General features: G+C 55.5%; 1 protein-coding gene across 2 annotated transcripts; it reads left to right on the top strand.

Annotated features, from left to right (window-relative positions):
* Window positions 1-370: 370 nt before the first annotated feature.
* On the top strand, window positions 371-18403 carry KLHL25 (kelch like family member 25). Of its 2 annotated transcripts, XM_048072029.2 has the most exons (4): window positions 4150-4876; window positions 5463-5608; window positions 11083-12909; window positions 17068-18403. In XM_048072029.2, exon 3 carries the CDS (start codon window positions 11100-11102, stop codon window positions 12867-12869), a length of 1770 nt encoding a protein of 589 aa, XP_047927986.1. In that variant the 5' UTR covers window positions 4150-4876; window positions 5463-5608; window positions 11083-11099; the 3' UTR covers window positions 12870-12909; window positions 17068-18403. The 2 variants fall into 2 exon arrangements, with proteins under 2 accessions (XP_047927984.1, XP_047927986.1); XM_048072027.2 differs by lacking the exons at window positions 4150-4876; window positions 5463-5608 and adding an exon at window positions 371-530.
* The last annotated feature ends 252 nt before the right edge of the window (window positions 18404-18655 follow it).

Below are 18655 nucleotides of genomic sequence, written 5' to 3'. Positions count from 1 at the left end.
CCAGATGATCTTGGAGGTCTCCTCCAACCCCAGTGACTCTAGGTTGCTACGGCTCAGGGACCAAAAGGCCAAGCCAGGCCACGACCGTCGGCGCCACACAGCCGCTCGCACTCCCGCAGCGACCCGCCACCCGCGGCGGCCTTTAGGACCCACCCGCGAGCCTCCCTCCCTCCGCCCGCCCCTCACCGCCACCCTCCCCCCTCATTGGCCGCGCCTCCGCCCTTCCACCCTCCCCTTGCCTTCCCCGCGGCTCCCCGAGGCCCCGCCCCCCTTGACGTCACGGGCAGGGCGCCGGCTGAGTGGCTGCGGGCGCGGCGGCGGCCCCGCCCCCGGGCCGCACGGTTCCACGGGGGCGCGCGGGCGGGGGCGGGGGCGGGGGAGGAGAGGAGGAGGAGGAGGAGGAAGGCTGCGGGGCAGCGCGGCCACGCGTGGGCCGGGAGCGGCCCCGGGCTGTCGGCCGGCCCCGGGCTGTCCGCTGAGCACGGGCTCTGCCGGCCGCCGCCGAGGGCTCCGGGACGCCGGGAGAGGCGGTGAGCGAGCCGCGGTGGGAGGCGTGCGGGAGGGGAGGGGGTCTCGCCTGGGAAGCACCAAAAAAGACCCCCCCCCCCCCCCCGAAATCCCCAAACTGGCCCTGGAGCCCTGAGCGCGGAGCCGGGGGGCGCCGCTTTCCGCGGGCCTGGGGCTCGGGGAGGCTCCGGAGCGGGGCGCGCCGGGACCGCGGGGGGACGGCGGCTGCGGTGCCCCGGCCCCGCGCTGCCCCGCAGCCCCCTGGCACCCCCCAAAAAAAGAGGCTCCGGGCAGCTCTGGGGGCGCTTTTCGCTTCGCTTTTCCCCGTTCCATCCATCGGCTCGCACTCAGAGGTGCGTTGTGTGTGTGTGTGGGGGGGTTAGAGCAGCGCTGGGCACACCTGGAGGCGTTCTGCCCCCAGCCCCTCTGCCCCGGGCCGTCCCCAGGGGCGGCTGCTGCCCTGGCAGGGTGCCGCGGACCGCGGTCTTCCACCGAGTAGTTACCCGAGGTCCCAGAGGTGCAGGCGTCTCTGCAACTTTTACACGGCAGCTTTCCTCCTCTTCTCCCTCCCTGCGGTGCCTTAGGACAATTTTTCATTCATTTCTCTCCAACCCGGTGCGTTTGCCCAGCGCCTTCCGGCTGGTGGCCAGCTGCTGCCCGTAACCCCGCCGTGCTCCTGATCCCTGCTCCGATCCCACCTGCGGTGTCCAACATCTCCGGGGGCTCCGGCACCGCTCATTTCCCCTCCCCATCTCTTCGTGCCCCTCTTTAGGGAGGTGGGACCCTACGTAGGGCCTCGCCGATTGCCTCGTCCTGCTTGCTGTTTCGTATCAAACCGGACCTGAAAACGTATTTTTGTCTCTTCTGTGTCTTCGGCTGTCTGCTGTGGCTTATCTCCGCGATAAGAACACGCCTGGGGAAGAGGCAGAGGTGGAGGTTTGCAAAGGGAAGGTGTGGTGTGGGCGCAGGGCTCCCGGGACTAAAACCGGAGGGGAATTTGCTGCAGAAGCAAATCGGGAGCGCCCTGAGGTAGACAGGAGGCTGTAAACAAGTTCAGCGTTGGGGAACCCAAACTTCCTGCCCCTTTTTTTGTTCATTTTCTCCGGTATGCAGCAATCGCTACACCAAGTCCTCCTGCCTCGTCGTGAAATGTGTCCCGTGGTAGGTCCCCACACTGCGTTTGGGGCAGGCGTGGGTAACTCGGACGGCGTGACCGGTCTCCTGATGCGGTTTGGGAGACACGATAAGGCCAGCTGGGAACCTTTGGACCGCAGGAGAGAGGCAAATGAAATCTGTGAGGGCAGGCAGCTTGGGAACAGAGGGTGATGCTGCCTGACACCTACTCCAAATGTGCTAAAACGAGCGTAGGGTGGTGCTCGACGTGGTCCCTCCAGGGCTGGAGCAGTGCCGGGCACGGTCTCATAGGGTCAGGGGCAGGAAGGGAGCGCCAACTGTCAGTCTGTATGTACTAACGTGTGAGTTACAATACCGATTTTGTCCCTACAGTGGTAACCACAGTCTGCAGGAGCTTAGTTCCTCCTCCTTCACAGCCAGGCTTTAGGCAGCGTTAGGAGGTGGGTGAGTGAAACAGGGAGGGCAGGATGGGGCCAGCCCAGTGGCGGAGGCTGGCGGCGTGTTTTGGGAGTGATGGGGTGAGGGCAGAGTGTGTGGGGCAGCTCTGGGGAGGTGGGCGCGGGGCTGTGGAGTGGGGAGATGGGCACAGGGTGGTTGAGCAGGGAGGTGGGCACAAGGAGGTGGAGCAGGGCTGGCAGAGCCATCCTGGGGCAATTGTCGCGGGTGCTGGGGGCCTGTGGAAGGAGCGTGTGGGGAGAAGAAGTGTCAGCAGGTGAAGCGAGGAGTAGCTGTGCTCCGGTCTTTTATCGACTTGCCGGGAATGTAGCTGGTGTTGAGTAAAACACTGGCTGCAGGAGCGCCGGCTAGGATGCACTGAGCTTAACGAGTCGCCCCGAGTGCCTGGGCTGACCTTTAGCCACCATCAGGTCTGTCTGTCTTTGCTTATCAACTTCATATCCCCGCAGTGACCATTAGCATCACTTCAGCCAGAGAGGGCTGCTCGAGCCTGGGAATGCTGCGTGTCCTGTAACTGCTGCCTGCTTGCTGACCATCAGACTTTGCAGAGACTACCAGTTTTAGATGACAGCCTGCCAGATTGTGGTGAGGCGAGTTTATTACTGTAGCACGCTGCCAGTCCTTCTGGTTTGCCTGGGATGCATGAGCGCATGCCTGGGATAGCCTGGCTTGCTGCAGCGCTCCCATTCAGATCCGGGATGTGGAAGCTGAGTTACGCGGTTTGACGCTGTTAGTACTGAAATTAAAACATCAGAGATGGGTGTCACCTTTGTTCCTTCTGTCCAGAGCCAGAGGGCAATGAGCAACGCCCTGTCTTGCAGCCTCACACCCTTGAGTATCTGTCAGTGGTTTGCAACCCGGCTTTGTGCCCACCAGCATCAGCGGCTGATCAGTCACGGAGACGTGAGGGTCTCCCATCTCCGTGGCATTGCGCGGTGCACTGAGCTCCAGCCAGAGCTGCGGTTGAACTCCTGCACGTTGAACCTGGCCGCTGCACCGGGATCTGCCTGGCAGAGGAGCAGGGAAGATGAAACAAACAGCAGGTTACCTGGCCGGGCACAGAACCCAGATCCTGCCCTGGCAGCAGGGAGACGGAGCTGCTTGGTGTGAGGGTATGCTGCATGGCCTCCGGTTCCTCCGGCCGTCTGAGCAAGCAGCATTGCCAGCCTCGGCGCTGGGAGCTGGGCACAGCCTGCGGAGAGAGTGGGAGGCTGCTGGGAACGTGCTCTCTGCAGTCAGCAGCTCCAGTGGGTGCTCTGGCATTAATTTGGCATGCACCACATCTCATCCTATAAACTCTCCCTGGGAAGTGGCATGTGGTTCTGCTTGCCTGTATTTGAAGTACTGAAGGCCTTTTCCCTGTGCAGCGCATTAGCAAAGCTGCCTTGCTTGAAAGGGGCTTTATCCTGCTCAGATGGGGCTGGGGTAGATACTGCAATCAAGTCAATTGTTTCCATTTTGGAGCCTTTTTGGGGCATAATATGAGAGACGGGACTGAAAACTTGCCTCCTCTGCAGCCCTGCATTCATTTTGCAAAGCGACTGTGATTGATCTAGCAGAAGGGAATTCATTCACCAGCAGAGCTGGAGGGCAGGCGGGGAGGACAAAACCCCACAGCAGCCTCTGAAATGAATCACGGGCTCTGAAAGGATCCACTGGGGTTAAGGCGTAGCAATGAAAAGCTATTGTCTGGAGCCTGAACTGTGGCTAAAAGCGTTATTTATCCCGATTTGGACAGTGGTTGTAGGAGGGTGTGGTATTCCCAGGGACTGCAAAGCCAGTGAGCTTAGTGGTGAACGTGAACTTCATTTGATTGCCTCACAGGTAGCTTAAGAAGCTTTATGGAGTAACTCAGTTGTGGAGTAGCAAGTCCAATACCTGATTTGCAAATAAAACTGCATCTGTTGCGCGTAAAGCAAGTTTCCTACACGTATTTTTATTTTGATTGGAATTTGATCTCCCTTGGCTCTCGTTAGTTTGTCCCTTTTAGGTTTTGGGCACTGCTGCCCCTTTTACCGGTGCTTTTGCAGGGTAGAACAAGAACCTCGCCAGTTGGTACAGCTTGCAAGTACTGGCTTTGATTTTTATGGCAAGTGGCATTCAGTAGGTTCTTGTGGTGACCTTGGGCTCAGAGTGGAGCATAGGTTTAAAGGGAGAGATGGTGAGTGCTGTGGGGAATGGGATACGAAACGGTGATGGACAGACCAAGTTTCGGAGTTTGGATTTGCTTTAGTAAGCACGCTGACGTTCAGATACGTGCCCGGACCTTCTCCAGACAATCTGATCTGCTGGAGCCTACAGAATTGGCCTTGGAAAACCTCCCAGTTTCTGCCTGAGCCAGCAGAAGGAGCCTTTCACGTGGTCTCTCTGTTTTCTGTCTAGGATGTGAGGGCCAGACTAGAAAGTGAGAAAATGAGAAGAAATGATAAAGAGGCCTCCCATTCTCCGAGGCTGGGGCAGGATCTGAAATCCTGTTTCGGGGGGCTGGGATGTGGATAACTATCTTTCCTTTGCTCACCTATTTGCAGATATGATGAAACAACGGGAGTTTGTCAGGGAGGCCAAATCCAGCTTTGCTACAGAAATGCCCCTGATTCACGGCGGGGTTATGTTGCCTGAATTCCAGGGTGAGAAATCACGGTCGCATCTTTGCTGCATTAGTCATCCTGCAGAGGAGAACGAATTTGACTGACACGGGCAAACCACTAAATTCGCAGGCGTTGCTGGAGACGAACCCTCCTTTATTAGAGAGCAGAGGCTGCACGCAAGCGCCGCCGAGGTGAGGACAGAGCAGAGGAGGCTTCCCGGAGGAGATGCGGGGAAGCTCCTTGGCTGCCCACCTGGCTGCAGCCCAGGCGCCGCGCTCCCCGAGTGCAGCGTTACGCTAAATGCCAGCTGCTATTTTTATTCCTTTCATCTCAGGCCCTCTTTGCAGAGGGGCATTATTAGTATCGAGCACTTCTAGCAGCTCCGAGCTGTATACCTGGTAGGCCACCGTGTTTTGCAGGGACATGAAACGCATCTGAAAAACCTCTTCAGATTTGTTCCTTCCCCTTTCTTGTTTCCTACCTCCTTTCCCCGCTCATCTTTTCATTTCTTCCGTGTTTGTATTTTTTTTTTCTGCTTTTGAAACTCAAGCTGTGTCCCTGAGTACGTGATGAAAGCCTGCATGTGTTGGAGTCTCCTTTTCCTCAAACATTTTGAGAGAGCCTCCACCCAGCGATTGCTTTCCGTGCTTCTGAAACACGGCTGTACCGGGGGGTGTGTTCGGCGGTGCATTGCCACACCGCTCTTTGTCCTAAGCAGCTTTGCAAGGAGCTCTCCCTCACGAAGATGAAACCGCAGGTGGCTTCTTACATTTCTAGGTTGCAACTCTTAGAGTAAACAAGGGGAATCAGCTGTCCTGCAGCAGTAATTCTGTCCTGGGCTGGAGCTGAGCAGCAGGCGTTGCAGTTCGTGAAGGCATTGGAAAGGCACCGATATTCAGGACGAGTGAACAGGCGATTTACTAGTAAGTCAAGAATCTGTCCCCCTGCTTATAGAGAGAAGTGGAAATTTGTCTGAATTTGAGATGGCATTTCACCCCAGAGGGCCGATATTGTGAAATCGGAGAGGAAAAAATGAATCTTAAGGCTGCCTCCCTGCAAAATCAGCCACAACACCCTTGGCTCATTAAGGAGAGTGCGAGCCGGCATCGTATTGATTTATTGCGTTTGTTTGCAGGCAGCCAAACTTCCCCTGTCCTCCTGCACGATACCCAGCTCTGAGAAGTCACCTGGGTGGGTGAAAGAGTAAGGCTCAGATCAACAAGGATGTTGGAAGTCCTTTCGTGTGATGGTGTGTTTGTGTCGTGTCCCAGCCTGGTGCCCACGGATGGGTGATGGCTCCTGTCCTGGTTGCTCTGAATTGAGAGTATCTACTGGCAACCGTGTGGCCGGAAAAATGAAAGCAGCCAGAACGAGCTTGAGTAAATCAAAAAAGAAAATGATGAAAGCTCTGATCTCAAATTCGCACGGGCAGCATTTAAATCCTACTGCAAGCCTTTAGCAGGGCGTGCACCCCAGCCCGTGCTAAATCCCAGCACTGAAGAAATGGAGCCTCGTGGCAAGGAGGCAGCTCTCCAGCCTCTGCCACTGCCCAGGGAGTTTCTTCCAGCTCTTCTGAAAGGAGCCAGCAGGGAACTCTACTGCTTATTTATTTACGTATTTACTGCTTTAAATAGTTCATGGTTGAGCAAGGCAAAAAGGAAACGTGTTCTGCCTGCTGCTTCTCTGGAAGTCTGCTTGGCAAACAAAAAGCCAGCCTCGGTTCATGGGATTTGGGCTCTTTGTTGGTGTTTAGCCAACCTTTACGGTCCTGAGACTGTAGTTTTCCCCTTCTAAGCAGAAATGATTCTTGAATCCCTGAAGTCCCACTGGGGACTTACTCATTCTCAAATATTGTCCATTTAAAAGGAAGCAGCATCTCAGCTGGGTGACTTGGGAAGAGATGCAGCACCCTGCACGGCTGCTGGTCCAGCCCAGATGGGGAAACGAGTCAGCTCACGAGGTGCAGACGGCTTGGCCAAAGCAGCTGGGGATCCCCTGCTGATAGGGAAACGAATCGGGGATCTGTGGCACTCTGGTTTAGGATGGAGGGTGGAACCCCAAGCCTAGCTAAATATAGTTCCTATATCAGTAGTGCTTCTGGGCTCTCTTCTCGTATGCAGATCTTCTGTGGTTGGAAACCAGGGGCTGATACAGCTTCGAAGTATCCAATTTCTAAGTGCTGCTTGGATTTTTCAAGAGATAAGTGTTTCCCGAGGATCTCCTCAGTTACCAACGCCAGCTCCTCGACACAGTGACCCGCCAACCTCAGGGACAGCCGCCTGCTGCGGCAGAGGTTTGCAGGAGGCAAGAAGTGCTCGGCCAGAACCGTGGCCATTGCTCAAGGAGGGACTTTGGCCAGCTCCGTGTTTTTGTTTTCCCACCGTGTTTTCTTTGCCAGCTTTGTCCTGTCCAGAGGCTGCTGGGGCATTTTCTTCCTGAGCTGAGATCAGAAGGGTCTTTTCTCCCCGATCCAGCTCTTACCCTCCTTTTGGGTTGCTGTCTTCCCTGTGTGGGAAGGATTTCCAAGGCACTCTTATCTTGCTCTGCTGGAAAAAATCCTGTCTTTCCTGCATCTGCCGTACAAAGGCTTCATACAGCCAGGGGAATATTCTAGCCAGCAGACAGCATTGGATAGCTGTCAAAAACCTGATGTCCCCCTGCCCTCATCCCCATGGGAGAAGGGTTATCATCCGCCTGTGCATGCAGTAAGATCCTCTAAAAGACTTCACAGTGAATATTTATTATATTTATTATATTTATTCTTTGTGTGAGATATTCCTCGTCCTGAGCAGTCCTGGTTTTTCTCTTTAGCTCAGTGGCTGGGTAAGGGAAACGAGGAATGCAGTAGGGGCTAAATTCCGCTCTGCATGGGTCATGGATCCAGCCTGCTCGTCACGGCAGTGAAACGTTGCTCAAATTGAAGTATATGTTTGTGTGCATCACGAAAAGCACAGAAGATCCTTTTAGTGCCACTGGATTTTGGAAGAAACCCTGCAGCTGACATGCCTGCTGCCTGCAGTTTCTGTTCACCTGATAGGTGTGGAATGATGCCAGATTCCCTGTAGACAGGGAGATGCACTGGGGTGTGTTTGTATGGGGGAAGGATTAACAGCTACCGCTTTCCTTCTTGTGCCCAGCTACCGTAGGATTCAAGAAGTAGGTGCTTTGTGGTGTTCATTCTCAAAAACAATTCCGTTTTGGAAGCTGCTGAAAAAATAGAAGCAAGCCTTGCTGGTGACATGGCTGCACATCTGAGTTTGGAGACTGCTTGCGTTTTGGTTTGTTGGTGACCAGTGGCAGCCAGTGCCACCACCTAGCTCCAGGAGAGGCCAACTGGAGCGGCTGTGACCTCTTCAGCTTGCAGCTGTACTGGGGACCAGTTGGTGCTTGCACCGGGACACGGTGACAGGAGGAGCATCCCTAATGGGTACCGGCCTGCGACCCGCTAACTTCTGCCCTATTCATTACCCATCGGCTAGAAATATTATTTCATTACCCTGGGCGAGATGCTAAATGCTAGGTGCTTGGAGGTTGGATGGTGGTTGTTTGAGTTTTTTTAATATATATAAAATCACAGCAGCTCTGCTGCAGCTTTTATACCGACATTTCTCTTTCCTAAACGACCTGCTGCTTCCATTCCGTCTGGTGGCTTTTCTAATCTTAGTGTCAGAAAAAATGGTGCTGCCTTCCTATAATCTTTCCGTTTGTTTCCGTAGCCGTCCTGTATAAATTGCTTAATTTTTCTGCGGATAAGCAAATCAGAGGTTAACATTGAATAAGTGACCCGAGCTGTGAGCAAAGGAAGCAGGAGTGATGGCGGAGTGGTTTCTGAGGTGCTAGGAGTAGGAACCTAAATCAATAGCTTTTAGCAGCCTCATAAATGTTTCATTTGTATTCTTCAGTCCAGCGTTACAGAGCTTTGACGCAGGAATCCATCCAGCCTCGTAACTTAGCGTTGTCCCTGAGCTGGGTGTGGATGCTGGAAACCATTTCCTCGCGACGTGCTTCGGAGTGCCCCTCGGCTGCTCGGTGATGGCGTTTTCCTTCCTGTCGTGGCATCTTCCTTCCTGTTTTGGAGCCCCGATTGCGCACAGCCTCCCATCACAAACGAGACGGGCTCGGCAGCCTCAGCTCCAAACCGCAGGGGTTTTGGTGGGGGACGTGCACCAGCACAACCGAAATATCCCCAGCGATGCTGCTGCCCTGCCGTTAGGAGCTGTGGCTGCTCGGACAAGCTCTCGTTTCTGCCCTGCTTGGCACGGAGAAGACCTTTTCCCTGGGCTGTATCACAGCCCTGGGGAATGATCGAGGTCTCAGGAACCTCAATAATTCACGACGGGTGGGAGGGAAGGAGAGACACCCACAAACGCTTGTCCCATACAGGCTCTGGAGGACCTTGGGGTGGGTATGAAACGCGTGAGCAGCGTGTGATTCAGGGCCCTTATCTGGCCATCAGCCTCTGCTTGAGGTCATCCGTGGGCGGGTGGTGTCTCGGCGGGGTCGGTGTCGCAAGCCGCCAGCATCCCCGCGGGGCTCAGCACCGTGTCTGCCCTGAGTCCCTGCACCCACAGCCGCCGGGGCCGCTTGCGGGCAGACGGGTGCCTGGGCTCACGTCTCACCCCGAGCCTGCCCGGTGGCAGAGCTTGGTGGCAGAGCTTGGCCGTCTCCCCAGGATCCCGCAGCTGGAGAGGGCAGCCTGGGTGCTTGCAGAGGAGAAAGACCCTTAAAAAAACTTCAGGCTTGCAAAGGAGCGAGGTTTAGATTCTCCCCCCCAAAAAGCACCTTGCCAGCTCTGGGTGTGCCAAATCGCTGACTCCTAAAGAAATAAGTGGCTGGAGAGGGATGGCGTGGGGTTTCAGCCCCTGTGTCTCCAGCCTGCAAAGCAGAACATCAGTGGTTTGGGGAAGAGGCAGTAGACAAGGGAATTAAAAAAACACACATTTTGGGGTGAGAGGGGAGAATCATCAGAGCTGGGTACTGTTTCTCAGCAACGTCTTTTTCCCGTGGACGATGCCCGCTTTTCCCCAGCATGCAGCAACTGCTCGTGGCCGTGTGTCTGCCTCGTGCCAGCAGGACCCTGACCTCCTGTGCACCCGGACAGACGTGCTGGAACGCTACCAGGAAGGGTCTGACCCCACCGAGCTCTGACTTGTCCCCATCTTTAGCCCAAACTCCACGTTTAGCCAGGGAGAGTTTCTTTGGATGCAGCACGAATGCCATCTCGTGTAGCGCCTGCCCTGGCTTTGCTGTACCTGCTGTGCTGAACGAGCCGAGGCTTTCTGGCTGCTGTGCCGTGTCTGGCAGCTTGGCTCAGGTGCTTTGTGCATTTAATAGTCACATTTCCCTCCCCCCAGCGCATCTTTGTGCATTGGGCTTGGAAAAATCACACTCCTCATTTACATCTCAGGCTTTCTGTTTGTTCACTTATTTTTGGTGGTTTTTTGTTGTTTGTTTTTTTTTTGAAGGCTCATTTTTCAAACCTCCGGACAGTCGTGCTATCAGCTTCAGTGCTGACTTTCTGCTGTAAGAGAGGACTGTGTGCGTTATCTGTCTGTCTACTTTAGTTACATAGGGGAAAAAATTGGGCTGGCTAAAATATTTTGCAGCGAGCGACTTGAATTCTGTCATCACTACCAACTTGATTGGTCCAAAGGCTTTTTCTTCCACAGTCTTGGAGCACTTAAATGAAATAGTAGCTTATAAAAGCGTTGTGTTTCCTTCTGCCTGTCTGTTAAAAACCATAAATTAGCCGTCTCTTTTATCCTTCTCTGTGATGTGAATCTGTACAGAAAATGTTTAAGTCACAAGAATGTCTCGTGAGTTTACAAAAACTGCAATGAAAGGCTTTGATAAAACTAGTTCAGAACTTTGGGCTGGTGCCGGTAGCTAGATATTCCACAAATAAAACCAGTAGCAATTGCCTTTCCTAAAGCTGCAATAATCTTCATGGAAATCAGAAGCCAAGCTTGATTTGTGCTGAGCCAAGAACAGACTGGTGCCCTTTACCCTGGATAGACTGCTCTCCTAATGCTGTTTTCGAAGGAAAAATACTCTTCTGTGGTTTGCCAATACCCTCGAGGGGCCGTTGAGACAATTTACCCTCGAGTTTGGGCTCTGATTGCTTCACTCTGCTGCTCCATTGCAGAAACCGAGGAGCAGACTTCCCCCTCGTGCCCCTGCCTTTCCGCCCTGCTCAGCCTGAGTCATGTTTTAGAAGGGTGCTGGAGGTGCAGGTCCTGCAAATCGGGGTGCAGGGGCACTTGCTGGTGCTCCGTGTCTGAGGTCCACCAACGGCGTATCAGGGCTGGAGAGCAAATGTGTCTGTCCTGGTGCTGGCTCGGTGCCTCGCGTCGGTGAGAACGGGAGAATAATCCCCTTTCTGCTCGTCTCTCCGCAGGCTGTCGAGCTGTCACCATGTCAGTCAGCGTCCACGAGAACCGTAAATCCCGGACTAGCACCGGCTCCATGAACATCTTGCTCTTTCACAAAGCTTCCCACCCGGACTGCGTGCTGTCCCACCTGAACACCCTGCGGAAGCACTGCATGTTCACCGACGTCACCCTCTGGGCAGGAAACCGCTCGTTCCCGTGCCACCGGGCAGTGCTGGCCGCCTCCAGCAGGTACTTCGAAGCCATGTTTAGCAACGGCCTACGCGAGAGCCTGGACGATGAGGTGAATTTCCACGACAGCCTCCATCCGGAGGTGCTGGAGCTGCTGCTGGACTTCGCTTATTCCTCTCGGATCATCATCAACGAGGAAAACGCGGAGTCCCTCCTGGAGGCTGGGGACATGCTGCAGTTCCACGACGTCCGAGACGCAGCGGCCGAGTTCCTGGAGAAGAACCTCTACCCTTCCAACTGCCTGGGCATGATGCTGCTCTCGGATGCCCATCAGTGCCGCCGACTCTACGAGCTCTCCTGGAGGATGTGCCTGGTCAACTTCGAGACCGTTCACAAGAGCGAGGACTTCAACAACCTCTCCAAGGACACTCTGCTGGACCTCATCTCCAGCGACGAGCTGGAAATTGAGGACGAGGAGAAGGTCTTTAAGGCTGTCCTCCAGTGGGTGAAATACGATCTAGACGAGCGGAAGGCTTTCCTTCCAGAGCTGCTGAGGAATGTTCGCCTGGCCTTGCTTCCTTCTGAATGCCTCAAGGAGGCCTTGGCTTGCGAGGACCTGATCATGGTGGATGAAAGGAACAAGCTTGTCTTGGACGAAGCCATTCAGTGCAAGAAGAAGATCCTCCAGAACGACGGGGTTGTCACCAGTCCCTGCGCCAGGCCTCGCAAAGCCGGCCACACCTTGCTGATCCTGGGAGGGCAGACCTTCATGTGTGATAAGATCTATCAAGTGGATCAAAAAGCGAAGGAAATTATCCCCAAAGCAGACCTGCCGAGCCCGCGGAAAGAGTTCAGCGCCTGCGCCATTGGCTGCAAAGTGTACATCACTGGTGGCAGGGGCTCGGAGAACGGGGTCTCCAAGGACGTGTGGGTGTACGACACTGTCCACGAGGAATGGTCCAAAGCCGCCCCCATGCTGATAGCTCGCTTTGGGCACGGCTCAGCTGAACTGGAAAACTGCCTGTACGTGGTTGGGGGGCACACTGCAGTGGCTGGGGTCTTCCCCGCGTCGCCTTCAGTGTCCTTGAAGCAAGTCGAGAAGTACGATCCCACAGCCAACAAGTGGATGATGGTGGCTCCGTTGAGAGACGGGGTGAGCAACGCCGCGGTGGTGAGTGCCAGGCTCAAGCTTTTCGTCTTCGGTGGCACCAGCATTCACCGGGACATGGTGTCCAAGGTGCAGTGCTACGATCCGCTCGAGAACCGGTGGACGATCAAAGCGGAGTGCCCGCAGCCCTGGCGTTACACGGCAGCCGCCGTCCTGGGCAGCCAGATTTTCATCATGGGGGGAGACACGGAGTTCACGGCGGCATCCGCCTACCGCTTCGACTGCGAGACGGACCAGTGGACGCGCATCGGGGACATGACAGCCAAGCGCATGTCCTGCCACGCGTTGGCCTCGGGGAATAAACTCTACGTGGTGGGGGGTTACTTCGGGACTCAGAGGTGCAAAACGCTGGACTGCTACGACCCCATGTCGGACACGTGGAACTGTATCACAACGGTGCCTTACTCGCTCATCCCCACGGCTTTTGTCAGCACCTGGAAGCACTTGCCGTCATGAGGGGCAGGGCTCGGGGGCTCGTAGCCAGGAGTTCAGTAAGGTAAGGGTCTCCTCTAAAACTGAAACTTGCTGTCTTGCCTCAAATGCATCTCCACACGCCGCGCAGAAACCACAGGTTCCAGTTCGCTCGCTTTTTAATGAGAAAGGTGCATTTAAAGGTGGGAGGGATGTCGCACCAAAAAAGAAAAATAAACTCCACGGTGCTGGAAGTCTTGCTCTCTCTCATTTCAGGATGGTCTTATCCACGCCTGCTCTCGTGGATATGACCACAGAGCACATCCTGTCCCCATGTGGCTGAGGGGGTTACGGTTTCTAAAGGCACTTAAATTTGAGACCTGGAATATAGTAGGGCAACAAGTGCTTCGGAAGGAGTCTCAGTGGTTTAATATGGGTATCTGGGTGCTCGGTTTGGAGCTGCTGAATATGTAGGCAAGTGACCCCTGGGATGCTGGAGAATCCCAAGTCTCTTTTTATGTTCTGTATTTATATTTCAGTGGGTAGCAGAAGCTTAGAAGCCTTGGTGCATTTGATGGTCCTGGTGTTTATTTAATATCCAAGCTGTTGCTTGTTAAATCAGAACTTCTGAGACTTGTGTGTGAGACCTGAGTGGGAGGGAAGGGGTTTTGGAACCAGCAGAAGAACATGTTTATCGGTATTTTGGGCTGTGTGGGAATGAGAAGGCTGGTGGAAGCTCCTGGTGTCCTGTAGGGTTCTGGTTCTCACGTGCCCAGAAGTAGCGTTGGCACCGCTGGCAGAGGGCAGCTGGTTCCTCCTCACCTCCCCAGCGGGATGTTTGGTCACCAGTTCACCTCCAGTGAGCTCTGCACATCGTCACCGATCTGTGCCAAGATGTAGCTGGAGGAAAAGGCCACAAGCCCTCTCGCCTTGCATTGTGGAAGCAGAGGTGTTGGCGCTATCCTTGTCATCTCTCCAGCAAGTCTGTAACACCTCTGCTAGCTCTGCCTGCAGGTTTCCCTCTGCAGCCTCCCGGCTGGGAAACCCTCACCTCTGGGGGCAGGACTGATGAGCTTCACTTAAGGTTTTATTGGGAGGTGGGACCATGGGGAGGGAAATTCCTCCATACCTTCATCAAAATCCGCTTAATAGAAGAGGGAACGCTTCCCAAAGCCTCTAACACCCTCTGACTTCCCCGCTTCGCACTCGCTGTGGTTGGTGTGCCTGGGGATCACCCAGCGGGTGAATTACTGCAGTGCTCGGGCATTTCCTCATGATCTCTGGATGCCAGCTGGGAACCGAAGTGGAGCTCCTGGCACCTCTACCAGGCGTTTGCCCAACGTGACCACCTGCTTGTCTCAGGCAGAAAAGCACCCAGGGCATTATTCTGGCCTTTGATTTGCAAAATGATGGGCTTTAACCTGGGCTGGACTGCAGTGGCAAGAGTGGGAAGGGTTAAAATGAGATTTCTGAGCGCTTTCACAGCGCTGGAAGATAATGGCCTTTCCAAATTCTCCCCCTCAGGCGTTGCCTAGCATCTGTCACAGTGGCTCAGTAATCTAATTAACTGCCACTCAGCTATTAAATATTGCAGCCAGGAGTGTGAGGACTCCATCGTTTTCAGTGCGGGTCAATGGGGCCCCCCTTTAAGAGCCGTCCTAGAGCTGAAAATTAATTTTCTCTGGTAGCAGATGTGTTTGAATATTAAAGCTCCCCACCAGCCACACCGCTGGCGATAGGAACGGGGACCAGTCTGAGGTGGGAGTTGGTTCTTCAGCCACCGAATAAAAAACAGTCCCCCAAAACACAGAGCCTTTAGGTTTTCTCTCCTGCCCTTTTCCTCCGTACCGCATCGGGATTGCTCAGACCTAATAAAGATCTTTGGGGGGTTATATGATCACTGTACGCTGCAGCCTGGCACAAGCACAAGAGAATTAGAAACTGTAATATGCCAACCTACAAATAAAGCTGGTGAAAAGTCACTGTGTAAGGGTTTTATGTACTTTCCTGGCTTCATTTCCACTCATTGCTTAAAAGAAGCATTTGAAATGTACATGAGCGTGTTTTTTTCCAGAGAGAACATTTTTTTTTTACTTCATTTTAACGTGGATAGCTGGGATAGCTGGCCACGGTGTCCTGTGGCTCTTCCATCATCCCCCGGTGCATCTGGCAGGGGTTTGCTGTCTTGCAGCTCCCACAGCACGAGGGTTTGTGCTGCGACAGGCACTTTTCCAGAAGGGGCACCCAGAGGAAGGGTGGCCAGCGCCTTCCCCCTGGTTCCTCCGGGTGCAGGTGCTCTTTGGGAGCAGGCAGCCCCTGTTAATCCTATGGGGAACGCTCCTCAGCTGGAGGAGGCAGCTGGGGAGTTGTGTGGTAGGAAGTAGTACTTTGTACGTTGGGAGAAAAGCAAAACCAAAATCTCACCTATAAACCTGTGAGGTTGCTTTCACACCAGCCCCGAGCCCCAAATCACGCGTCCTTGGAAAACGTCGATCATAAAGCACCGAGCCTGCTTTTAATTTAAAGCATAAAACTGCTCGGCTGGAACCGTTTCCCGCGGGGCTTGGCCTCCAAACCCCCCCAGCTGGAGCCGGGGCCAGCCTCCCACGGAGCTCCCGGTGCCCCTGCCCCGTGACGTGGATGCCGCGGTGCCAGGGCTGCAGCGTGCTGAGGGGCACGCAGCCTGGAAGCCTGCCCCCTGCCCACCCACGGCCACGGAGCTGCTGTGAAACGGTGGAGCTGGGGCTGCCGGGGGGCTTTCTGGTGGGACCTGCTCGTACGTTGCTTCTCTGCCCTGGTTGGAGGCAGAAAGTTGGGCTAAAGGTGGGGTTAAACTGGGGCCGAGCTAGCTGCAGCGCTCCCCCAGGGATGGCGGCTGAGGCGGCGAATCGCTGCGAAGGAGAAACAAAATAAAGACGCTCCACTACTAAAGATGCCCGTGTTTATAAATACACGTGAAGCCCAGCTCTGCTCTTGGGTCTTCCAATTTTGGGGCGAACCTGGCCCACCGAGCTATGGGCTCTCGTGCTCAGGGGCGAGCAGCTTCCCTCTTTCACCCGCACACCTGCGCGCTCTCCAGCACGCCCACGGGGCTGGCTCCTGGGCTGTGATTCCCAGGGCGCATCCCAGAGCCGAGAGCCGATGCCGCGCCCCGTGGAGGGCCTGGATCCCACGCTGGTAGCGCGGCGGCACCGGTACTGGCACCCAAAACCTCCCACCTGCCCTGGGCAGAGGTGGCAGCACTGAGCGGCGGAGGCTGCAGCCAGGCACTGGTTTTTCTTCTGGCACCGAAAAGCTGAACTTTGGCCCCAAAGTGCCCGTGAGGGTTTCGGCAGCCTGCCAGGCCCAGCGCTATATTCTGGTACTGCCAGGCTGCGGTCACACTAAACGTCGGATCTGTTCAATGACTCTTTTCCTGATTATTTAATTATGGCGGAGATAACAAGCCTTTTACAAGCACGGGTTTGGCTTCCCTTCTGCGTGGAGCTGGGGCAGCTCTCGCCGTGCAAGAAGCCGCAGGTTTTTGGGGCCATGCATCACTCCTGGCCGCGTCCAGCTCGCCGCTGGACACCTTGCCCTGCACGAGCTCTGGGTGCCTGCAGCAGCACTCAGAGCAGCTGAAAAAAATCTCCAGGAAACCTCCCTGCTCCTAACCTGCTTACTAGGTGCGAGAAACCTGTTCCAACCTCGCTGTTGTTGCCGGAACAAAGTCGCAGCCGGTTTCTGTCGTGGCTCCCAGGGAAAGGCATTTGCATGAGCCCGAGAGCGAGGCAGGAGGAACAGGGAGGGCAGCGCTGCTGCTGCGCCTGCCGGGCGGGCGGCTGGTTGTCTCCGGAGCCAGTTTATCAGGCAGCGTTGGAAGGGAGTGGCTGGCCCGGGGAGGAAAGGCAATGAAAATCAGGCTTTTCCTAACCCTGGGCAGATGGAAACATGTGCAGTCTGCGCTCGGCCCCAGACTGTGGTAATCAACCCCTTGGAAGCAGCAGGCGTAGGGATGGTTTTGGAGGAACTGGTGGAAAAAGGAAAAAAAAAAAGTTTTTTTTTTTAATTTTTTTTTTCAGTTTGCTTTTTCTGTTCACTTTCGTGGCCCCAAACACACCGACTGCTTCCCACCTGCAACTCTCCCTGCGGTCGGTGGGGGGGTGGGGGACACACCAGGAGCTGCCAACGTGCAAAACCCTTTCTCCATGCATCCCAGAGCCTGCGACGTGGCAATTAACAGCCTTTCTCTTTCCCTCCCCAGATACCGGCATCACATCCACGTCCCCTGCCTCGCTGCTGGAGCCGGTGCAGCCACCGAGTCCCCTCCGAACCCCCTGCACAGGACGCAGAGGAGCCTCTTACATCCCTCCCTGGTATCTCAGGGGACACGAAGGACCTGGCCGTCGCTGCCAGGCTGAGCACAAGGGACACGGGGGGCACAGGGAGGGCGGCTGGTGGATGCTGGTGGCCCACAGGGGGAGCTGGGGGATGTGCACCGGGCTGCGTCCCCCGGGGCACCCTCAGGTGCTTTACGTTACTCGGTCATGGGGGTTGAGATTTATTTTTTATTTTTGTAGGCAGTGAGCTTGCTGTTGGTGCTGCCTGCTGTTTGGGCGACGTGGAAGTGTTTTTTTTTTTTTTTATAGGGAAAAGGGGCTGGGAAAGGGGGGGGCCAAGGGAAGGGCTGAGCCCAGAGGAAAGCACCTGGCTCCCCCCGGCCGCGCATGGAGCCCGGCCGAAACATTACAGCGTGGGAGCTCTGCAGCGCCGGGTGCCTCGGCGAAACGGGGCAGGTGCCTTTGGTTTTGCTCTGTGGAGCTTTTCGGTGTTTTTTTTTTTTCTCCCCTCCTTCCTCGCCTTGGGCCGGGGGCCAGGCAGCTCCCCGCGCACAGCTGCCGGGGCGCGCGCTGCCGCTCTGCCAGCGTGCCAAAACTGCGGCACCGCGGCGAGATGCCCCGGCGGATAAAGCCTGCTGCCTGCTCGGAGCAGCTCCTCTGAGATTCCCCTCCGTGCTCTCCCGCTCTCCAAACAGCGCGTGGGTGAGGGCGTAATTAGCAAACGAGCAGGAACAGAGGCTGGCTGCGCGGCCCGGCACACTCGGGCCTTCAGAGGCCTCTCGGCTCCTCTCCCTCAAAGGGAGGACGAAGGGAAGGAGCAGCACAGGGCGCATGAGGGGTGGGCTGGGGAGGGAACCCCTTTCCCTGCACACATCCAAGGAGGCCGTTTGGGTGCTCCCTGGGGTCAGCTGTGGGGTTTTTGGCCGTCCGTGGGGGCACACGGCTCCGGGCTGGCCTCATTCAGCTGTGTCCTGCGGTGGGTACCGGGGCTCGCCTTTCTCCCCGTCATTCGGCAGCGCTGTAGCCTGGCCAGCGGGATGATGCAACGCACTGAAAGCCCTTGTGTGCCTCGAACAACAAAACCTTTGAGGAGCAGCAAGCACCCTTTGCTGCCAGGAAGAGCACGCTGGGTGCACAGCCCTTCTGCAACTCTCTGAACGCCATTTATTTACATTTCCTCGTGATTTTTGTCTTTTTTTTTTTTTTTTTTTCCCTCCAGCTGCCTGCAAACTTTAATAAAAATGATGATCTGGGAAACCATTTGTGCCTTTTTCACAGGAGTCTTCTCTTCATTCCTAAGCAAGTTGGAGTTCGGGCTAATAACAGGGCCGAGGAATAATAACAGGCTTGGGTGGTTCGCAGCCAGCCTCCTGCAGCCAGCCTCGCTCTAATTGCTGTTGCATCAGAGCTTGGGAAACTGAGGCACGATGCGGAGTGTCTCACCCCAGGTGGCAGGGCTGGGAATAAAAGCATCCCCTGTGACACGAGGAGACCCCACAGGCCTCACCGAGG

Source organism: Anser cygnoides, chromosome 11 (assembly GCF_040182565.1).
Source record: "Anser cygnoides isolate HZ-2024a breed goose chromosome 11, Taihu_goose_T2T_genome, whole genome shotgun sequence".
NCBI classification, from domain to species: Eukaryota; Metazoa; Chordata; class Aves; order Anseriformes; family Anatidae; genus Anser; species Anser cygnoides.
Note: the sequence above shows the minus strand (reverse complement) of the source record. Positions and strands in the feature narration are given on the sequence as shown.

Bases quoted from the DNA above. Each gene is read 5' to 3' on its own strand.
- KLHL25 (XM_048072027.2), top strand. From the start codon at position 11,100: ATGTCAGTCAGCGTCCACGAGAACCGTAAATCCCGGACTAGCACCGGC.